Source organism: Ailuropoda melanoleuca, chromosome 10 (genome assembly GCF_002007445.2).
Source record: "Ailuropoda melanoleuca isolate Jingjing chromosome 10, ASM200744v2, whole genome shotgun sequence".
In the NCBI taxonomy this organism is placed as follows: domain Eukaryota; kingdom Metazoa; phylum Chordata; class Mammalia; order Carnivora; family Ursidae; genus Ailuropoda; species Ailuropoda melanoleuca.
In genome coordinates, this window is record NC_048227.1 from 90,453,177 (window position 1) to 90,476,982 (window position 23,806).

The 23,806-nt window shown below is 37.7% G+C and overlaps 1 protein-coding gene across 2 annotated transcripts in view; it reads right to left on the reverse strand.

Moving 5' to 3' along the window:
* Positions 1 to 5,392: 5,392 nt before the first annotated feature.
* The window catches only part of SHPRH (SNF2 histone linker PHD RING helicase), an 89,590-nt gene continuing 71,176 nt past the window's right edge, over positions 5,393 to 23,806 (reverse strand). Inside the window, exons 26-30 of one of the 2 annotated variants that reach the window (XM_002922791.4) lie at positions 15,327 to 15,419; positions 14,551 to 14,637; positions 13,652 to 13,830; positions 8,573 to 8,653; positions 5,393 to 7,389 (exon numbers count right to left, since the gene is read on the reverse strand). In XM_002922791.4, coding sequence (XP_002922837.3) covers positions 7,293 to 7,389; positions 8,573 to 8,653; positions 13,652 to 13,830; positions 14,551 to 14,637; positions 15,327 to 15,419 — 537 coding nt within the window. In that variant the 3' untranslated portion in view covers positions 5,393 to 7,292. The remainder of the gene's footprint in view (positions 7,390 to 8,572; positions 8,654 to 13,651; positions 13,831 to 14,550; positions 14,638 to 15,326; positions 15,420 to 23,806) is intronic. The other variant, XR_002143414.2, reaches the window with a different exon arrangement.

Here is a 23,806-nt window from a genome sequence, read left to right on the forward strand (position 1 = left end):
ACCTCCCTTTTCCTTACTTCTCTCAACTCCCAGTATTTAATCACCACTCCTCAAGACCCTGGTGTAGCAGCTCTTGCTGCCCACGGGTCCTGTCCCGGGCTTTAATAAGCCACCACTTTGCACCAAAGACGTCTGAAGAATTCTTTCTTGGTTGTCGGCTCTGGACCTCACCCCACCGGACCTCACCTATATTCCAAAACCACATCACTTTATTATGCTGGAAGGTGGCCTTCTCAACAGAGCCACTGCCCCTTTCTATCTGTGACACAGACAATGCCTTGTGATTTCAGGGCAGAGCTACCATGTTTTTTTGACAGCTGGGTTCACGGGAATCCAAAAAAAACCCAAACAGCTCAACACAATATTAAATAAATCTTAGAGATGAAAGTTAGTGTAACAGTTACTGATATCAAAATCAATAAGAATCAAACAGCACTTACTACCAAATATGGAATACACAGGAATAGTACAGTTAGGAGAAATGTGAAATGATTTCTCAGTGTTTATTAGCCAGCGCTCTTTAGTGGGCAGGATCTTTGCAAATGTTTCAGCCGCCCTCACAACTCTGCTCTGATGTGAACCGTGTTTATCAGTTATTCCAATGAATTAAATTCAACGCCCCCCCCCCATTTACTGCACACACAATGGAAGGTGATGCGTTTTCTATTGAAATCATTGAATTCTTGATAAAATAGCAGTGCGCTTTTTTTGGGTATTTATTATTCACTTGGGTAAAGAGATTCTGGAGCTTAACACCATGCATTTTGGGAGAAAGAAAATAAAAACCTAAAATGGGAAATACTGTAATTATGTAACTAAAGGACTTAAAAGAACCTTCGAGTTCACTTGCAGTTAGATAAAAATCCCTGCCTTTTCTTAAAATCTTTCAGAAACGATTCACTATCTCCTTCGAGTACCTATTTCATGTTCCAAACTTTCTTTCTTGTGGATACTCAAAATCCTATGCTATACAGCCCTCCTCTGCATTTAGTAGCTACGGTGACTAGCTTCTCCCCACCAACATCTTCATCCAAAAATGAAACTCTTCATCCTTCCTTACCTGATGTACAAGAGCTCCCGTCTCCACTTACATAGGTGACATGTGACTGCCATATATATGGATGGGAATAAGGTGGTCACTGTCGATCTGCATAAATAAAAGGAAACTTAATTTCTCTTCTTATAAATAATCCTCCCACTCAATATAAGTTCCAATATCTTCTTTCCACACCTTAATGGATCTCCTTGCCTGTTTCTGGAATGTGAAGTGCCACATTAGAGGCCATCATGGACGCCAGTGATACTCATTTTAAAAGCCTTACCCCCCGCCCCTGCAATCTTCATCCAGTATATAAACGGTTAGGGCATGTCTAAACATTTTTGGGTATAGTTTCTAAGAAATATTACAATGCTATTTAAAAGCGGCACCCAAAGGTGGTGTGTCAGGGTTCGATCAGAGACACAAAAGCAGCAGGAGAGATCTATTAAAGGATTTATTGCAGGGCATTGGCTTCTGATCGTGGAGGTCGGTTCGGCGAGTCCAGTCTGTAGGGCAGGCGGGAACGCTCAAGCATGAATGGAAGCCGCTGTCCAAATGGTAAGTTTCACTTCTGCTCCAAATGTCCTTTTGCTGATTGAATCAAGCCCATCCAGGTCATCTAGAATAATCTCCCTTTAAGTTGGCTGATTATGGACTTTAATCATACCTACCAAACACTTTCACAGCAACACATAGGTTAATATTTGATTGAATGACTGAGACTGGCCTAGCAGAGGTGACTCATACAAATCGGCATCACAGGTGAGAATTATCTCCGTGGTCATGAAGTAGTCACTGAACGAGTATCAGTGTTTCAGTTTCTATTCATATGGAGAGAGCTTTTGGTTTAAAAAGTCAGCTGTTAGAAGCAACTCAACCATTTTTTTTTTTTTTAACAATGCATGATGCAAAATTAAATGGAACTCCTTGTTATATTTGGTGCAAGATCCACCAGACTTGCATATACTGTTGCTGCTGTGTGGGTAGATTTTTTACCATAAACTTCTGACTGTGATCAATAAAAATGTACACATAGCAAACTTACAAGCACGGCTAGAAAAATTTTGCCATTCCCTTCCTTAATCTTAATGAACAAGTAAGTCTCCAACTGAAGATACTTCAAAAATAGGCTATTGTAGTTCTTCTCAAACTTTTCGGTCTCAGGGTTTGCATATGTATCAAACTTATTGAGGGCCTTAGGGCTTTTGTTTATATGGGTTATGTCATTAGTTTGGGCTGCTCTAGGTGCGATGTACTTTCTCCAGGGAGTTGTGAACTATACAATTTGGTGTGGGGGGGTCGCCCTCTGAAGCTTGTCGGAGGAGCCTCTTCCCCACCCCCCCACTCCCCAGGAGCCTACTGACTCTGGGTTAGAAGTGTTTGGGTAGGAGTCTGGTAAGTACCCTTTTACCTAAAAACTACTTTTCTGATACAGAGACTTACAGTCTCAAAACTGAGGAAGAAGAGAACAGATATGAAGAAAGGAAGGAACAATGGAAGAAAGAAGAGAATTAAAAAGTGGTTTATTGAGTAAAGATCTTTATCTTAATGCTTGAAAGACCAAAACCATTTAAGAAAACTTGCTAATCTTTTGCTCTATGCATAGAGAAAGACTGAGTAAAAATAATCATCCCTTTAAAAGATTTACTGCATAAATTAGATGTCTGTTTATCTGAGTTGTCCTTAGCAACTTAGTAGGAAGCCGGGCAGAATGGTCACCTGCAGAATAAAAGCACTAACCTGATTAGCAATTAGAGACTTAAAAAGTGAGAAGCACTGAGGAAGGTTTAAGCAAATACAACATTCCACAATGATCCTTAAGAGTTTAATAATTAATCACTGATAAACATCCTGATACGATAAGGCCAGATCAGGCACTAAAATACATTCTCTGTTTAAACACAGGTTTGCATTTACCAAAGACATTTTTTCGTGAAAGGAAAATATTTTCAACACAATCAACAGGCAATAATGCTCTCATCTTAGTCAATGGAGATTTTTATGAAGACTGAAAAAATGACTGGACGTAGCACTCGTGTGATTACAGGAAACCGGCCACATGAGCCATTGTAGGTCCGAGTACAGAATGAGGGATGCGGTAAATAGAAACTAATGGTCTTCAAACAAATGAACACAAGTAATCTCCATAGACATACTCTAAATAAATTATTAATAAAGTGAGGAGAAACTAGATTTCCAAGGAAATTTGGGCACAAATATTTGCTCTAGAAGGCACTGGAGGGGTCAATGCTCAGAACTGTGCTGGGATACAAATCACAGATCTGAACGGGATGTGGAGCATAAATAAGAACAGGTTTCCAGGAGACAAAGATACCAAAGGGCTTTGGGGGACCCTTAAGAAAAGACTGAAGGGATGAGCTGTTTGATAGGAAGAAAGAAAAAATTACTGAACAATTTAATAACAATAGACACCTATACAAAGGATCATCATACAGATTAAGGAGGCTAAATATTTTTTTTTTTAATTTTTTTTTTAAAGATTTTATTTATTTATTTGACAGAGGGAGAGAGACAGCCAGCGAGAGAGGGAACACAAGCAGGGGGAGTGGGAGAGGAAGAAAGGCTCATAGTGGAGGAGCCTGATGTGGGGCTCGATCCCATAATGCCGGGATCACGCCCTGAGCCAAAGGCAGACACTTAACCGCTGTGCCACCCAGGCGCCCCAAGGAGGCTAAATATTATTTCTAGTTCGCAAGAAAAAGAAGTTGCGTGCATAAGCTGCAGTACAAAGGACTCAGTTTCAACATAATGAAGGAAGGTCAGTTTCAACAAACAAAATGAGTCTTCAGTCACTGACACTAAATAATGGAACAGGGTCCAAGGGATGGTGTGGGACCTTCAAAGACAAGGTATGTGTGTCCCTGAAAAGGCTGACTGAAGGCAAGGGAAGATGTAAATTCTCATGCTATTTTCTGTGTGTGATACTGCATGTTCTAGAATTCAGATGCAACACTGCATACCTATCACAAGACCTGGAATTCTCCTTGGATTATCAATTACCGCACACTCCTCTAAAAGGCGGCTTTCAAGTGGTTCATATTCAACCCTTAATGTGATAACATTCTTGTGGGCTTCACAATGTAACAGAGATACATGGAGATTCTCATAAATTTTATAAAATATAGTTAATTGGTTCCACCCTGAAGAAATACTATTAAAGATTAGATTTCCTTTACCAGAGTAGAAGGGCTCAAAGTGCATTGCCTGTACGGTACTGTTTTAATGACATTTCATTTTTATATCGGTATGTCAATTAAAAATTATGAAATGACATGTTACTGGAGGGATGTTGTTTAAATTCTAGAAAAATTGAAAGACACTTTTTTAAGTAGGCTCCACGCCCCACATGGGGCTCAAACTCGCGACCCTAAGAGTCACATGCTCTACCCACTGAGCCAGCCAGATGCCCCTGAAAGATACTTTTTATTTAAGCCAGAGGTCATTTAGCATGGGTGATTTTTGCATTTCAGAAAGGCTATTCTGTAGTTTAATAAACAATTCAAGCACACTACATCTTTAATGTGCTAAATCTTGCAAATGAGAGAAGATTTAAAAGACAATTGGTTCCTTTGTCCACTTGAAAGGGCAGCTTAAGTTGATGACTAATTACTCTTGCATTGCTCAATTCCATTCCTAAATATTTTGATAAGTACTGTGAGTTTGATAGTTATTCATAAAGCATTTGTGGTTATGTGCAATTATCATGTCGAAAGTTTTTTAGTTTGTTGTTCTTAATATGACATGAAAAGGAGGAATCCCTAAAAAACCAAACACATGGACCACTCCGCCGCAATCACACACCAAGAGAAAAGCTGAAGTTGCAATCAACAGGGAAGCTATCTGGGTCTGAGGCAAAGAAAGGATCACGGAATTAGGCACATGTATTTCACAATGTATTTACCCCATCTCTTCAGTCCTAATAAGCTCACTTGGATTCATGTAGCAGGGAATGCTTCCCCAGAGCCAAACACATTTAAGCTCCTTAACAATTGGCACGATCTCATTTTTTCTCACCGGTTCATTAGTGCAACACCCGCTTCAGGACAACGATCTGTGAGCAGAGTGATAGTTCAGAAAATATAAAATGATGGAAGAAGAAAACAAGAAAGTCCTTTGTTTGCAGCCAAGAAGATGTGGGGATTAGATCTGTTTATTTGTTCTGAACAACTGTCTGGAAGAACTGCCACAACTGTTTTGAAGAAATAATAAATGTCTATAAAATACAGAATTCTATAGTATAAACAATTTTGACATCTTTTGTTGAGAGACCAAAATAAAAAACAAGAAATTATAGTGTATGTAATATGGCTCAGAAATCAATAAGTCCCCAAATTTCAATTTCCACTAAAATATTTATTTAATTAATGATATCTTACAGAAATAAATAAGAACAGTTTTTTTCTAGTACAGATAGGTATATTTACATATATATTTTTTTCCTGTTTTACAAAATCGAAGCATATCAAATTGTTTTCCCTAAAACTTTAGCTCAAAAAGGAATACTAGGAAACAAACAGAAATACTGAAATATGCTCATCATTAAATTATAACCATGGGCCTTCTGAATCTCAGCATGACATAAGATTTAGAGAAAGACCATGAGATTGGGAGTCAGGGCACCTGGGCTCCACTGTTTCCTTGCTATGTGTCACAAGCACCGTTTTCTGTATTTCTGAACCTTGGTTCTCTACCTTTAGAACAGGAATGATATCAGTTACATCAACTTCACAGGATTGTTGGGCAAATTAAAGCTGAATGTGAATGTACAGGAAAGCTCTTTATAATATGTAAAGAGCTACAAAAATAATAGTTTTGTTTAATTTCATATAAAAGAATCAATGCATATCTTCCTTCAACCGAAGAATAAGCACCAAAAATGTGTGTGTGTTTTCTTCAGTTGAATTATGTCACCCTATAAGCCTAGAATAAGAAAATGCACCTGAACTAAGCACCAAAGCTTCTCGGACAATGTGATAGAAGGGATATTTCCATTACAGTTTTCTGGGCAGCTAAGGAGGAGCTAATGAGTCCTGAGGGTCATTTAAAACTTGGAAGGCTCAAGGAAAACAAAACAAGAACATTTGTATTACATCAAATGGCCAGGATAAAACAAGCTACTCCTTATTTAGTGATTTCAAAGTCCATTAATTCTTCACAGAAGAAGAAACACTCAGTTGTTATCCGTTGCAATTATTTGCTTATGTAAATACGACATTCTCTTGTTCCAAAGATCAAATACTAGTCCTTGAGAGAAGTCTTAGTGAAATAAAATAACAAATTATCACAAATTTAGATACTAGTGGTTAAAAGGCTAGTTTCCCAAGGACATGGAAAAGGAAAAGAATCCAAGACATCAGTATGATAATGGTAAAAAAAAAAAAAAAAAGGAAAACCCTGCCATACTTCCATGTTATAACGATCAAAAACTAAAATTATAAAAATTGCAATATTTACAGATACATCAATCTTAAAATATGTAAAAACAATAAGGAAAATTAAAAGTAAAGAAAGCAGTTTTGATAATTTTACAATAAACATGAATACACTTAAAATGCTAAAGTTCACTGCTTACACTGACACTACTTAACATCTCATAGAAATAAGAAAAGTGTTCAATGTTTCAACTTTTAGTAGCAACATACAGAGAAAATAAATACTTGTCTAATATTAACTTATTGTTAGGAATTGTATTACTGTAAAGTTACTATGCATGGAGTTATAGTCTAAAGCTACTCAAATAACTAGGAGTTAATATAATTCACCATCTACTTAAAATATTACTACCAAGATATTGGTGAATCATGTGCTAAAGATACTGAAGGCCCTTCCAAAACTTAGATTTAAGTGGGTCAAATATACTAGGTGATATGAAACTAGACCAGTTTACTCTCTCCCTTTTCCAACTCTTTTTAAGACTGATCTTACCAAAAGAGAAATACACGTTACCTCTCTTAATTCCCTTGCCTCATCAGATACAGTTATTCTTTGGGACAAAAATAAATGTTTCATTAGGAGTGTAAAATTAGAAATCTTTATGGATCTTTTGGAAACAAGATAATTGGAAAGGACTCAGTAACTACTAGGACGCCGTACAACTAAAAAAAGGAAAGAAATTGATTCGATGAAGAACAGTATTTACTGACATCTACTGGATTTTTTTACTTATAACTTTGCCCTATAAGCTATGAAAAATGTAAATACATTAAAGTCTGTGGATTCAATCAAGTGTATTTCATTCAAGTTCTTCAGTTTCTTTGGTAAACAGGTCTGCCAGGTCAGCCAAGGTTAAGACGGAGGCCTCTGGATGCTTCACTGATGAGTTTGTGTGGCTGTAGGATTTTCCAAGTGAGTAGAGTTAGAAAGAAATCAAGGAATAAATGATTACATTTGTGTTATATTTTGCTCTAGTCCTACAATAACATGAAGACATAATGATATAAGAACATTCTTATAATATAAAAACATATTTCCTCATCAGGATTTGTAAATAAGCCACAAGAACCTCCAAGAACAAAGTCAATGATGGGATCATTGTTACATCTCGTCAAAATTAGTGAAGACTTCTGTATAGCACTTTCAGACTTTGTTATAAAATGTCTTTTCTCTCCACAATTCCTAAAACAAAGAAACAAAACCTATGCCAACTGCTGCTAAGGCTCTCACTTTAGAATTTGCCTTCTTACTTCCCAATGTTAGTGTATTTCAAGAGAATTTCAACAGCTCTTCTGTTATTTAAGCAGCTTAACTGTAATTGCTGAATTCTGTTACACATGGAAACAACATCGACAATAAAAAGCCTTCATGTCTGATGCAAACAGCTTTCACAGTAGACTCTTTCCTTCCCATAAACCACCAGTGGAAGGAGATCACTGGTTTCAAGTTGCTTCTGTGCTATGCACAGGGCTTCTGTAGAGACATGTCCCCAAGGCAATCGCTCCTCTCTATCTGCCAACCGTACCTATCTCCCAAGAATGCAGTAAAGCACTGGTTTATGTTTCAAAAAGACTTTGAAGAAAATTATGGAATAAATATTAGAAAGTTTTATAATTCTAAAATTAAGTTTTTAAAATTAAGGCTACTCTGGTCTCTCTGCTTCTGTTCTGACTTTGGAATGATTATCAAAATCACCAGCTGAGTTTTAAGTCCAGCTCTTCCTATGTGCATGTGACTAACGTGTGATATATAAAGCAACACTTTGGAAAGTAAGTTTCCTTTTATAGATATCAGACTAAGGCTCTTAGGGTGGGCATAAAGATAGATTTCTTTAAAAAGTAATCCAATATGGCAAAGAAATGTAGGGCAGTTTAAATATTTTTAAACATTACAATCCCTATTAATAAATGAAATCAAATATAGGATGTCCAGAGCATTAACTGGGAAATTTTAGATAGGTAAAATGTCCTGTCTTGCTTTTAAAAAGTATCTGGTCATCTAACTGAAGAAGTCCCAGACACCTGCATAATCTTAAATAAAAAGGAAACATCCATGGGCTTGTAGGAGACTGTTACCTACCTCTTCTCAGCAGTTTTCAGCATTGCCTGCATTCTTTCTTCTATTGTTGCCTTAATTAAGAATCTGTGTACAATAGTAGGTCTAGAAGGTACATAATAATAAATTTAAAAACATCTTAAAACCAATTAGAACAAATAAGACTTCACATATTATACGCTATATTCATCAGTCACGTGGTGCCCACTGTGGCAAATACCAATCAAGGTGCTGGGGGGGGGTCAGCAGTGAATAAAACAAACTAGTCTTAATGAACTAATATTCTAATGAGGGGAGACACACAATAAACACATCAACTGGCTGGTACAGATAATGCCACAAGGAAGCTGACATGAGATGAAACATGACTGATGGGAATGAAGCTGCTAAGCCAAGAAGCAGAAAGAACATCCAAACAGAAGCAACAGTAAATAAATGCAAGCTCTTGGGAAGAGAACATGCTTGGAACAAGTCTAAAATGTTTGAAGGGCAGAAAGAAACCTAGCATTGTAACAGAGGGGCAGACAGTGGAAGTGAGACTGGAGAGTGGGCAGGGAGCAGATCGTGTAGGGTCTGCAGGACCAACATGGCAGGAACCTGGATTTTATCATGGTTATGAGAGAAAGCCATCTGTGGGTTTTATGTGTGATATGATTTATACTTGATTATACTTTAGACATCCCTTTTGCTGCTGCACGGGGGGTAGACTGTTAGGTAGCAAAAGTGAAGGCTGAGAAGCCAATTAAGGAGTTCTGGAGCAGTCCAGGTAAGAGGGTGGGCTGAGCTTTGGTTGTATCTGTGGAAACAGTAAGTAGCAGAAGGTCTGGAATATCTTTCACAGGTCGAGTTGGCAAGACTTCAGGGATGGTCTGGATATAGGGCACAAAGAGATGAAGTATGGAAAAGTCCTAGATTTATGGTCTGAAAAACAACAGATGAAGAGAGTCAGATGATAAGATGGCGAGGGCCGGGGGTGGGTGGGAGCACAGTAGGAGTACACTTTCTTTTACCACGTTAAACCTGAGTTTTCCATTAGCTAGGAATCCAAGGGGAGGTGGAGTCCAGATAGTGTGAAGCAGCGGAACTGGGTATGTGAGTCTGAGACAGGAGCTGAAGGGGCCTGTCTGGACTGGGGACATAAGTCGTCCACATATCAATGCTACTTAAAGCTCTGGGACTGGATAAGCTCATCCAGCAAGTGTAGATGAGAACAGAAAGAACCCTCAGGGACCACTGGCAAGAAGTAGGTCATTAATAACATTATGAACCTCATTTCAGGGGCACAGTGAGGACAAAAACCCAACGAGAAAGACTGAGAGAGGAGGGGTAAGGAATTGGAGGTGGAGGTGGAATGTACGAGAGTGTTTTTAAAGACATGATATTAAGACATATTTATGCGGTCATGTATTACAAAAGGAATGTCCTTGAGAATATGGAATGGCTGGGTTTTGAAAGAAAAGGGACGCTTCTCCCACTGTAATAAAAGGGAAGGAACACACTGTGCCTTCGGGCTTATTGCTACAGACAACTATCCACACCCCTTCCTACAACCAGCGCTTGCATCGGAGCAGTATTTTGGCGCTCTCCCCTCTCTCTTGCTTCACTAGCTCTCCGTTTCTAATGAATCACTCCATTACTTCTCCCACATGAAAGGAAACAACAACAGAAAAACCTCTTGATCTCATACTCTTCCTTTTCTCTGCTCTTTGCAGCAAAACTGCTCAAAACACGAGTCCTACCAGCGATCTAGAGGCAGGAGTGCACTGCGCTTAAAAGTAGGGCTGGGGAGGCAGAGCAGCGGCGTCTGAAACCCGCCAACACTTTCGCTAGCTATGTGACCTGGGACAAGTTACTTAACCCCTCTCTGTTAGATAAATGTTTATTAATAAAAAAATAAAACCCTATTCTCTCTTATACTCAAATCAGGCCATGGCTTCCACCACTACCAAAACTGGTTTCAATCTCCATGCTGTTAAATTGAAGGGTCGATTCTCAATCTTTATCTTACTTGACATTTTAACAGTACATGATATATAATTGGTCATATCCTTTTTCTTGAGTTACATTTCTTTACTTGACTCCCAGGAACCTTTCTTCTGGTTTTCTTCCCAACTCATTGTTTGATCTTTATCTGTTACCTTGGCTGGTGCCTTCTCTTCTCCCACAGCCTTTAACTTTGGTGTGCTCTGGAGTCCAGTCCTTGGTCCTCTTCTCTACCTACACCTATTCCCTAGGAAATCTCTCTCAGTCCCGTGACTTAAAAATACCATTTATGCTGTTGACTTTCAAATTTATCTCTAGCACAGACTTCTCCTGAGCTCGAGACTTGTATATCCAATTACAGAACAGCTATTGCCATTTGTGTAATAAATATCAGATAAACATTTCAAATTTCTATGTAAAATAAGTTTTTGGTTTTCCCTCACCAAACCTGCTCTACCCTGTAGTCTTCCCCAGCTCAGCTGAAGGCTACTTCATCCTTCCAGTTGTCTAGTTCAAAAACACAGTGCTGACCTTGACTTGCTCACATCCCATGTCCAGTCTGTCCACACATAACTGTTGGTTCTACCCTCAAAATACGTCCAGAACCTAACCACTTCTCCCCATTTCCACTGCTGCTACCATGGTCCAGGTCGCCTTTAGCTCTTACCAGGACGACACAACAGCCTCCTAACTGTTCTCCCTGCTGCTACTCCCCTGCCCCCGAACATGGCATTCAGAATGATTCTCTCAAAACTGAAGTTAGAACTTGCTGCACCTCCACTCAAAGCCTTCCGCTGGCTCCTTATCTCATACACAGTGAAAGCAAGGTCCTTATAGGGACCTCCCAGGCCCTATAAAATCCCCTCTCCTATCGGCTCCCTGAGTTCATCTCCTACCTCTCTACTCTTTGCTTGTTCTGCTTCAGCAACTCTGGCTCCCTGCTCTTCCTCAAACGTATCAGGTATACTCCCGTCAGGGTCTTTGCACTGAGTGTGCTGTCTGCTTGAATGCTATTCCCCATGATATCTGCAAGGCTTCTTGTCCCTTTCAGATGTTAACTTCCCCATAAAAATCTTGAATGCCGGGTGGCTCAGTGGGTTAAGCTCCTGACTCTTCATTTTGGCTCAGGTCATGATCTCAGGGTTGTGAGACTGAGCTCTGTCTTGAGGCCTGTGGAGCCTGCTTAAGATTCTCCCTCTCCCTTTGCTCCTCCCCCTTTCTTTCTCTCCCTCTCTAAAACAAAACAAAACAAAACAAAACAAACAAAACAAAACAAAAAAAAACCTTGCATGCCACTCTGCTCAGCCAAATGTACTTATAACTTACAAAAAAAAANAAAAAAAAAAAAAAAAAAAAAAAAAAAAGAGAGAGAGAGATCAAGACCTTAGCTGAGATCAAGAGTTGGACGTTTAACCAACTGGGCCATTCAGGGGTCCCTAGCTAAGTGCACTCTTCATCCTCCCTTACCCGGCTCTACTTTTCTAGATCCTAACATAGTGTATCTTTTACTTATGCTATTGTTTACCGTCTGTGTCTCTACTGTCGTGACTAGAATTTAAGTTCCATGACGGTATCTCAGAAGGTGTTCAATAAAAATTTACTGAATGAAGTATATGGGTATTGATGCAGGTAGACTGTTCAAGTTGGTGATGAAAAGATGAGATGCTTTGAATCTGACTTTATCTGTTTTCCATGTAATGAGGCAAGACTGTCATCAGTGGGGCAGGAAGTTATAGAAGACTTTTAAGATAGTCTCTTCAGAAAGTGGAAAAATCTATCTACTAGGGAGGCATAGTAGGATTGTCAAGTAGTGTTGAATGGCTTTTTAGACTGTGGTCTTACATCTGAGCTGAATCCAGTCTATGCTTTGGAAAACATTGATAAGAAAGCAATGTTTAAAAATATAAGAAAAAAAAACAAAGAAAAACCACCAAATAAGATATAACTGCATTTTAAATGACACTCGATAGTACTTGGAACAAGTGTGCATTTATTACAGTTATATTACTTTGCCATATTTTACTACAGGTTTGTTTGATGAACATGTCTCTTTCCTGCTGAAAATTAAAGTCCTCATTTGTTCGCCTGGCCATTGCTTACAGAGCAGTCCCGTTTTCTGAGTAGGTCATACAAGATGGCATCTCCTGTCACTCCTCTCCACATACTCTATACCCCAGCAATTCCAAACTCCTTCTGGTCCCTAGGAGTACAATGGTGTTTATCTCCTCTGTGTTCCTGCACATGCGACTCTCTCTGGCTATGTGAGCACCCTTTTCTAGCCCAGCTTTGAAATAATTATTCCTTCGAGACTCAACCTAATGAAACTTTCCCTGACTCTCTAGGCACAACCGATCGCTCCCTTCTTTTATTACCACAATACTTCTATTATATTTTTGCACACTCTACTGCAATATTTCTTATACTGCACAGTGACCTCCTTGGGGGAGCAGACTATGTCTTACTCAATTTGAGTCTTCAGTATGTAGCACAACAAGTGACATACAGTTGCCACTCGATATTTATTTAATGAGTACTCAGTGTGGATTTTTTTAAACACTCAAGGCATCTAACATCTAGGAAATCTTATGAAGGATAACTGTCTATTCTGGTATCTGAATAAAAGTAGTAGATATTACACAGTATTCACTATTAGGTTTGGGCACAGTATCAGGTTGGGCCTAAATGAAATCTAATTACCTCTTAGAATAGACCTAAGGGACAGTCTTATTCTAAGGAGAAGGATTTAAAAAGGAGTCATGAATGAGATATGCCTTTTTTTAAATACAGGCTAATTTAGACAATCAAAAATCAATTCTTCTCAAAGTCATGATGGATGCCTTCAACTCTGCAGCTATCTTAAATATTTTACAAAACTGTTTTGGTGAAGTGATCAGGTAGTTTTTGGAGGAAAGACAAAGATCTGGGAGAATTAGGGGATTTGATGTTTGGATGATGGCGGTTTAGAAATCTCAATACGTTTTTTGGTCATACACCTGAAAATTTAATAAAGACGTGATTAAAAATGAATAGGTTATAATGAACATAAATGAAGAGTTTAAACAGTGATTTGTATCTTAGAAACTTGAAGCAAATTTAACTGATGCTAATTTTAGCCCTTACTTTGTTTGTCCAATTCGGTGCACCCTCCCAATGGCCTGAAGCTCATGGGCAGGGTTCAATATGGGCTCCACCAAGAGAACATGAGTTGCTTCAATGATAGTTAATCCATTAGAACCTGTGTGCAGGGGCAGCAGCAAAATATTGATTTGAGGATCATGTTTAAATGCTGAAAGGTTCTCCTAAAAAAAGAAAGGTACATTTAAATTTTACTTGGGTCACTTAAAAGTAAGAGCAGTATATTATAGCTCATATTACGAAGCCTATCAGAATCCAGGTCATTGTGAAACGTAAAATTAAGACAGTTAAATGTAAAATTACCAATTTTAGAAAATGTAAACTTGTTGCCTGACTTCATGAGAAGTATCACATAAACTCTCTTGTTTTTTATGATACAGTAGAAGCACAAGATACATGTACATGATGTATGCAAATTAAGCTACATGCGCTTGGAGGAAAAAGAGAGAAAGAGAATGAGTGTGTCAGAGTGAGGATGAGATCAGAGACATGGATCTGCGACATTTTCACTTGGTCCTCTTTGTGTTTTTGTTTCCTAGGGTGTGCGCCTCTTGTTGTGCTGAGTGTAGCACAAGGAATTTGACCATCTAGGGCTTTGCCTGGCGCAGTGTCCTGAAGACCTAATCCCAGCATGAGGGCCCTGTCCATTCAACAGGTGTATCATAGGCCATCTCAGAAGACCTTTAAAAAAAATGATCTTGCTATGGGTATAAATGGATAGAAAATAATTACAGTTTCTCTACTTTGCTTTTGAAAGTTCATTTTATAATGAATCAGTAACTGAAACCCTTACACAAGACAATACATGCAGTAAACTATTAAAAGCAGTTTCAGTTTGCGACTAAATCCACCCCGCCAGAAAAGCAAGAAAAATCTCGACATACCTGAAATGTCTTAACACGACTGATCTGAGCAAATTCCATGTTGTTGTCAGTGAGGGCTTTTGAAATAATATCTAACACATCTTGCCACTAGAACACATAAAACAATAAGAAAACAAATATTTACACAAAGCTATCGCAAGAAAAGGAGTTGAAAAGGGACTAAATCTAAATAACTTTTGCACCTCAGAATTAAGAAACATAAAAATAAACCTTCAAATGTGGTTCCACTGATATTATTTCATACTACCAAAATGGTAGCTTTTTTTTTTTTTTCTGTTTAAGTCAAATGCTGGTGAAAGACAGGATAAAAGACATGGGTGTCTTTGGGAACTGAAATAAGATAAACATAAATAACAGAAAATAAATGGAGTGCTTAATGGATATAGTAGCTTACCTTATAAAAATAAAAAACTAGAATTTTTACTTGGTATTTTATTCAGTGGCTTACTTTAACTTTCTTTTTCTCCAAAAACCAATTTCATTTGTGAAATGCGACTTTCAAGGTTAGAGATTCTAATTTTGAACATATTAATATTAGAAAATCCTCATAAAACATATTAACAGGAAACGTAGCAACAGAAAATGCCTTGCAAAACATCACCAAATTTCTCTAAAAATAATTCTATCCTATGGAAAAATGAACATGGAAAAATCTAGCAGTAATTCTAAATCTCAATTATATTATGGTGAATAATGAACATGAGTTCTCAGATATAACTGAGCAGAGACAGAAAGCCAGTCTGAGCTAAGACTCAGGATGAAAATGCTCACTGTACCGTTGAGAAGACGAGGGCCTTGGCGCCTGGGTCTCTAAGCTGGATTCTCATCAGAGTTCTGACCACAGCTTCCACTTTTGTAGAATGGCTGCCCTTTGAACACAAACAAGGAAACACATCACTACCAAATAAAATCTGGTTTATAATGGGAAGGAAAACCACTTTATAAAATACTTGTATTACCAAAACTACACGTGCATCAAAACAAACTATCAGGTGCATGCATATGTGTTTATGCTTCTTTATTTTGTATTTTCTGGAAATTTTCTTTAGCCTCAAACTGTAGAAGCTATAGAACTTACACTCCGGGAAAATGGAATATGAAACACACCAGAAAGTAATACAGTGCTAAGACTCTGAAGAGAAGATTTTTAGGTTAAAGTAGTTAGGATTTGTAGTTACAAGATGCTGTTCTTTTAGATAAGCAGAATTTATATTTAAAATATTAAAAACACTCTTCCCTTCAGATATCAGGGCATTAGAAATGTTAAGAATACAATGAATCAAAATTCCCATGTAAGCAAATTGTGAAGGATCCAACCCAGGAAGGATTCTTTCCTGCAAAGGAATTACAAAGGACAGTGACATAGGTACAAATGACATCCCTTGGACAGTAGATTTCTACAAAGCTAGATAAACACTCAATGAGTGGTTTTTGCATTTTCTATAACCATTTCCATCATAAAAGTACGAAAAGGAAAAAAATGAAGAAATAATAAAATGAGGAAATGAGCAAATGTTTTTGTAGCTTTCACGGAGAAAGCTTTCCTCCTGGAATGCTCTGGGAGATGGCAGGACATGAAGATATTAAGGGCATGGGCTTTTGAGACAGATCTAAATTCAAAACTGACCAGCCAGTTCTGCATTTTGCTGGTTATGCAGACTAACCTTTCCAAGGCTTAGTTTCCTCATCTATTAAACAGGGATGATAACTCTATTTCCAAAGATTGTTGTGATGGTTAAATGAGAGATACATGTATAGCATTTAACTCAACACTTGGCAGAGTACTCAGTAACTTATTATCTTTCTAAGACACTGAATACGAGCACAGATAATGACACAGATAAGTTCACAAGGGGGGCAGATCTAACCAAAAAGAAGTAAAAATAGTCCCACAGTAGCGTTACTCTTCTCCTCAAATCGACTCCTCGCACCACCTTTACACAGAGACATCAAAGGTAGAATATGTAAAGGAAACAAGAAAGAAAGGCATATCAACTTTAAGTTAGCAAGACAGAATTATGGAAGAAGTTTTAAAACCCTAATACTAAATCTTGAGTCTACAGAATTATTTTTCTGGTATGCAGATTGCCAATTATACTTGAAAGGTTAAAAAATACAAAGGATCTGTTTCAGTCTAAACAGTGTCTTAAATAGAGCAAAATTGTCTCAAATGAGAGAAAGCAGGAAATCAGCATGAAGTATTGTTTAATGAGTTTAGACAGGAACATTCATATCCTTTGCAAGGTCTCATTTTCAAAAATATTTTCAGATGAAATACCATAATAACTATAAAACCTTCCATCTATTAAGCTGCTTATGAAAAGTTCAAAAGAAAACATAATAACCTTTTATAAGCAACATTCCAAACTAGAGTGCTAACTCTGAGGAGGAAAAGACCAGAATATTCGCTTTTATCAAAATTTGGACAGTTCAGTGGTAGCTTTCAATGATCCCGTACAAATGTCACAGCTTGGAACCATTTGGTCCTAGTCCAGTTACTTCCACTATGAAAGAATAATAATAAAGAAGTGCAGAAATCCAAAGCTCTGCTTGGCAGAAAGCTACATGGGGAGTGAGACTACCTTAATACCCTTTTCTTCCACTTGGACAGAAGTGGCCACTGAGAATGAGAACAATGGATGGACTTCTTAGTGGGTGGCCCATGTATATTGGCAGGTCTTGGTTTGAGCGTGCATGCCCTGCATAATTTCAAAAAACAAATCCAATAAATGCAAAATCCTATGTTAGGTCAATATGTTAAGGTAGTTTCTGTAAAGACAAAAGATTTCCTATTTTAGACTACTTGAAAACATATAAATTATCATAAATTGTCAATAAAAACGTTGCCTCCCAGTTGCAAGAGGATATGTTGAGTTTATTTTATTTTTTAAAAGATTTATTTACTTGAGAGAGAGAGAGAGAGCACACGTGTGTGTGTGTGTGTGTGTGTGTGTCTGGGGGAGAGGGACAGACGGAGAGGGGGAGTCTTAAGCAGACTCTGCGTTGAACACCCAGCCCTACATGGGCCTCGATCCCATGACACGGAGATCACGACCTGAGCTGAAACCAAGAGTCAGATGCTCAACCAACTATGCCACCCAGGAGCCCCTGTTGAGTTTATTTTAATAACAATTCCTAATTTGTTGCTAAATGGAAAGAAAATGCTATGCACAATGAAAGATTACTGACCTAAAAAGTTAACACAGAAAGGCAGTTAACCATAGGAGAAAAACTGAATAGAAGTTAGATTAGGATCTGGTTTCTGTCTTATTTATTGTATCACAAGCACATTTTGGATAACTTTAAAAAAATTACATAAAAGCTACTGGACAACTAAGCTAACAGAAATGTACAGAATTAAAGAAGTCAAATCTTTTTTTTAAAAGCCCTATCCTCTCAAAACACCACTAAGAATTGGCATTTATCTTGTTAGACCTCTTTAGGCATTTTTTTTTTTTTAAAGATTTTATTTATTTGACAGAGACAGCCAGTGAGAGAGGGAACACAAGCAGGGGGAGTGGGAGAGGAAGAAGCAGGCTCTTAGCAGAGGAGCCTGTTGTGGGGCTCGATCCCGTAACGCCGGGATCACGCCCTGAGCCGAAGGCAGACGCTTAACCGCTATGCCACCCAGGCGCCCCTCTTTTTAGGCATTTTAGAAGCTTACATAAAAATGCATGCATACTCCACAAATATTTGTAAACGTGTTTTATAAAATGGCCTTTTCATTTAACATCGTATCTTACCAATCTATTCCTGTAGGACCTTTATTTTACTTGACCTCAACAGCTGTACAACACTTAGGGTATAATAACTTATTAAATATTTGCTTATTGATACCATTTAGAGTCTTACATTCATTTTGCTATTATAAATAATACTTCAGTCATACTTGTTCTTATAGCTTTGGATGCATGTGAAAATATTTTTGTTGGATAGGTACACCAAAGTAGAAATGTTGGTCAAAGACTCAAAAAACTTACTAGATACTGGAATTTTGGTAGATTTTGGTGGATCAAATTGCCATCTAAAAATGCTGGAAATGGGGCGCCTGGGTGGCTCAGTCAGTTAGGCGTCTGCCTTCGGTTCAGGTCATGATCCTGGAGTCCCGGGATCCAGCCCCATGTTGGCTCCCTGCTCCGTGGGGAGTCTGCTTCTCCCTCTCTCTCTCTGCCCCTCCCCCGGCTCCGTCTCTCTCTCTCTCTCACTCAAATAAATAAAATCTTAAAAAAAAATACTGGAACTTTTAACTACCAATGGTTAAAATTGTCTGTTTCTTTGCACACTTGTTAAAATGTAATTTTTTGCCAGTCTGATAGGTGAAATGAGGAGTCAAATTTTCATTTAGTCTACATTTTCCTGAGAGTGAATTTGAATAACATTAACTGGCCATTTAGAATTCCTCTTTTGTGAACTGTATTCATATCCTTTGCCAATTACAAAAAAAGACCCCCAAACCCTAAGTTTTCATTTCTTAATGATTTGTAGGATCTCTTGTATACCGTACATGTTAAATTTACACTGTCAGTATTTTCCTACCTCTCTGTATGTGGTTCACAGTTGTGTTAAATGCAATAATGTAAGCAAAAGTGCTTTATCAATTCATATTAATTACAATAACCCACAAATATCTGATGAAATGACAACTGGGATTTAAAAAATAAGTATTCTTTGATTTACTCTATTAGACTTTTCTGTGCTTAACATTTAACTTTCATAAGAGAAAGATGAGTTTTTTTTGGAGAAGAGCACCTTTTCCTCAGTTGTCTTGCCATGGTTCTATCTTTTTTCATATTTTATTTAAGTAGGTTCCATGCCCAACATGGGGCTTGATCTCACAACCCTGAGCCTAAATCCAGTCAGATGCTTAACCGACTAAGCCACCCAGGCACCCAAACCCGGTGGGCTTTTATCTTTAATCTTTAGAAACCTAGATTCCCACCACATTATGCCCTTATTCATGAACTTTTTCCTTTTTCTTGCTTGTGCTTTTTACTTCCGAATGAAAAAGCAAGAGTCCCAAAATAATACTGAAAAGACTATGGTTGGTCTTACAGCAGAGTCAACGAAAGTGAACAAAAAGATAGGGCAGACTTTCTTCTGCATTTTCCTCATCACTCAAGTCTCTCCAACATTTCAAGTAAGTTCATATTTGATAATTCAAATCATTCATTTATTTATTCAACAAAAATGCCAAGAACTATATTAGGCACTGGACATACAAAGATCAAAAGCTACACTCCCTTACTCCCCAAAACATATAGTCTAATGCATGTTACAGAATATAGAAAACAACAAAAAAGATGGTTTATACTCCTGGTTTGGCCTGGATGCAATTTAAGTCAATGTTTTATTATACCATCTTAATGAGTACTAAATATATTCTACCGCTCTTTTTAATGTTTCTATCTCAAGTGCATAAATGAAGTTTGGCTCAAATCTGTCAGCTTCTAAGAAGACTATCTGATGTGGCCACTGCTACAGAAAATAAGTACTTAGTTTGTTAAAAAAGGTTGAAACACAAAGAAGGGGATGGTTTATATACAGGCAAGGCTGGAGGATATCATAGAAGAGGCACAAAAGAGATTAGGATGAGGAACTGTGCACAGGAATCTATCGCTAGGCAAGGTGTTAACAAAGTATGAATATTCTCAAGACTAAGTCCAACTTAGCTTATTTTTTAGATGTATCAGTAAACATACAGATGCAAAGTTAAGCTGGAATGATATGTATTTGTGACGAGGGTACATGGGAATAGAAAGCCCACAAAACTGCTAGACATAAATATATTATGTTCATAAAGTTGTACTTAATTATAAGCACCTTTATCCTCTTCTGAAGTTTTTGTCCCTTTCCTCATTTCCATCCTTTCTTGAGAATCTCTTTGGTTTTTCCAGCTATATATCCACCAACCCTGACTTTGTGATCAACGCTTGGCTTTTCTTCATGTTTCTGAAACATCAGTGATGAAGGCCCAGCTTTGAAGTAAAGACACATCATCTGTCCTCTGCCTTTCACTGGCCATATCTTCACGATTGTTCTCCCTAAGGCACTACTTCTAAGGTCAACTGGAGAACCAGGATGGGAGACTGCTCCACTGGCAGTCAGATCAAGTCAGTACCTCTCCTGGTGTTCCACTCATGAGGTAAGTAGTCAAGAGCATTATAACAGTTAATGAAGACAAAGGATGGTATTTTCCTTCTTTTTAGCAAAAGAATTCTATAAAATATTCTTTACAGAAATCTTTGTTCCCTTGCTTGTAATTTAATTAAGAAAAACCAAAGGTCTTCACGCTACATATACAGGTGTTTTTTCTACTTTCTGGAAAATAAACCGCAAAGTTAAAAGCTCTAGACTTTTGGGTAGAAGTCAAGGCAATGAAAAAATAGTGGATACCATTAGCTCCAAAGGCCAACAAAGAATATTTCTTATTAAGTCTGGCCTAGAGGTTGTCTAGTTGCATGACTAAAGATCTGAAATGTTATGCAGCCTCTTAACTACTCTAAATAAATGCAACCAGCTTATTTTCATCATGGAGTTAAACTTGACTGGAGTAGCTCTATAGTCTCAGGTTCATGTTATAAAATTCCGAGACCCTAAAGTTTGAGTTAAAATTTGTTAAATGTGTTAAAAGACTGGAAAACTCACTTTTGCTTTCTTGTCCTATATTCAGTAGATTAAAAGAACTCTAACAATAAAGCTATCAAGTAGTATTGATTTAGACTTTGATCAACACTTCCTCCCTCCAGAATGGGACCAAATATCTCATTAGGTCATTCGTAGAGTGAGGTACTGCTTTTCAATCCCTAAAGTCTTATTACTGGGGAAAGAGGAGGGAATAGGTAAAAGCTTTGAGTATGGTGCAGAAGATACGCAGTGGTTGGCTTCACTCTATTTCCTTCATGCCTGTTTCCTCTTGCTGAGAATCCTTATTTAGGGAAAGCAGGAAAGGAAGGAGAGGAAATAGGAGATCTCCCTACTGTAGCAGCAAAGTGCTATTTGCACTTGATTTACAGAAATAAAACCAGTGCTCTATGACTGGAAAGTTATTGTTGCTTTGTATTATAAACCCTTTGTCACCAGTCTGTCCTTCCTTGAGCCCCTCTATTTTCTCTATTTACTTAATCTGTCCACATTCCTCTCTCAATTTTTCTCTGCAGTATCTATGGAGTCTCATGGTTATGCTTTGCTCCACTGGCAGAATTAAGGGCTAAAGTGGCGGCTGGGTCTTGAAGAACATAAGAAAAAAGTCAAACAGTGCAGATGCTGAATGCACTCAGTCTTATTTTTCACCGAACATTAGAGAGAATATTGTTTAGAGACTATGTCAACACGCAGGCCATATCTTTAGAGACTTTACACATATAAATTCCATACATGTGAAATACACACTAGTATACGTGAAACATTTCAAATCATGGCTTACATTAGAGGGGGCTGTTAGTCACTTATCACTCTAAAGCGAAAGCAAAATGAAGTCATTTTCTGAAATTTGTCATTCATACTCATCACGCTAAAATTTCTTGAAGCAGTACAGCACAGTGAAAACAACATTACAATGAGCATTATAGGGATATTAGTGCCAGATAAAATTGACAGACATTAAGGAAGCTTTCTAGAAAAAAGTTAGAAGTTCCATCAGACTGGAGTGGTTGGAAGGTTTTTCTTCAAAAAGCGAAGTTTAAATCCACAAGATTAGAATTATATTCCTTTCTACCTGACTTCAATTACTCTTCTTGGTTCTATAGTATATAATATTGTTCATTATTTTACTGATTTTTTGTAGATATGGAAGACATATCGATGATTAGGTAATAAAATATGAGTGCTATAAACGTCATAATATAAAAATGATACTATAACAATAAATAGGATGTGGAAGAGAGAAGAAAGACTGAAAGAGGAATAGATGCACTAATTTCTTCATATTTTAAAGTGAAGAGACAGCAGACATTGTCTGTCTATAGCTAGTATTTTGAGAAACAAAACCTATGTATATTATAGAAAGTCATATAGGGGATCTTTAGCACTAAAATAGAAACTGACCATAGTGGCAATGCAAATAAGGGAGAACGAAGGACAGCATTACTTTTCATTGTGTGCCTTCCATTTTATTGAGTTTATTTTTCTTTCTTTTGTGTCAATTATTACTACTAAAAACTAAATGTACTTTTTGTCTACCCTTATTTCTTACAGATGGACAAGAGATTCAGGGGGAGGGAAGGGAGGCCTGTAATTCTGGGATGCTTTTAACGTATCACCTTGCAAGCAAACCAGCCCTCTGAATTCTGTCAGTGCTCGAGTGCTGGGCGCCACTGTGCCTACAGTGCCTCCTCCTGCTCTAGGGTCAAATGGATGCCTAACCTGTGCCACCTGCCACAGATGAGTCTCAGCTTTGTGAGACTAAGGCAATCCCATCTGAAACACAGCAAAGATTTTACTTTGATCTTCCAAGTTATTAGATGGATTGATTTTTGCAATCATTAAAACATACTACAAAGGTCTTGAGATTAAGAGATTTTTTGGAAGATTTCATCTGACTGAAAACAACACTCTAAAGAAGACAAACTTAGGCCCCACCCCAAAAGAGAACTACGTCCTCTAATCAGTAACATGACCAACTAGGATCATAACATGGTGACAGATAATAGATGTTTTTCTCTAGGTTTTCATGGTGGGCTTGTAACTTGCAAATAACTTGAATGTTCAGTATAAAGTCATTTCTGTCTTGGTATTACCTGACTTTTATTACATTTATTCTGGACTTTTCTTTTTGAAAGACAGCTAACTCTTTGAATGCGCCTGTGCTATCCATAGTAGTTTCCGCTGAGTAAGATCAGTTAACATTGTTTTATTTCTGTCTGCACCTGTTCACCATGCTAAAAACCCATGTCAGTAGTGACAGATACAATTTAGTGCAGTTATACAGCTTGAATGATTGGTTTCATGAAGTAGGAACACTTCTCAAGCATATGCCTGGGGCAAGTGCTGGGTTCTTCAAGCATTCACATGTTACTTGAATGAAGTTCAATGGAAATGCCACCTATGCGGTGGGAAATCTTACAAGTGCATTAGGCCATAAAAATATTCTGTTCCTTTAAACCCTTTGCAAAATGATTTCAAAGAGACAGGTTAGCAACTGTAAAAAAGTTAAAAATTTTATTTGTACCCAAAGGCTTTTAGGGATATTATATGTAAATAGTAATCAACTGCTTATCTGTTCATCCATCCATCCATCCATCCATCCATCCATCCATCC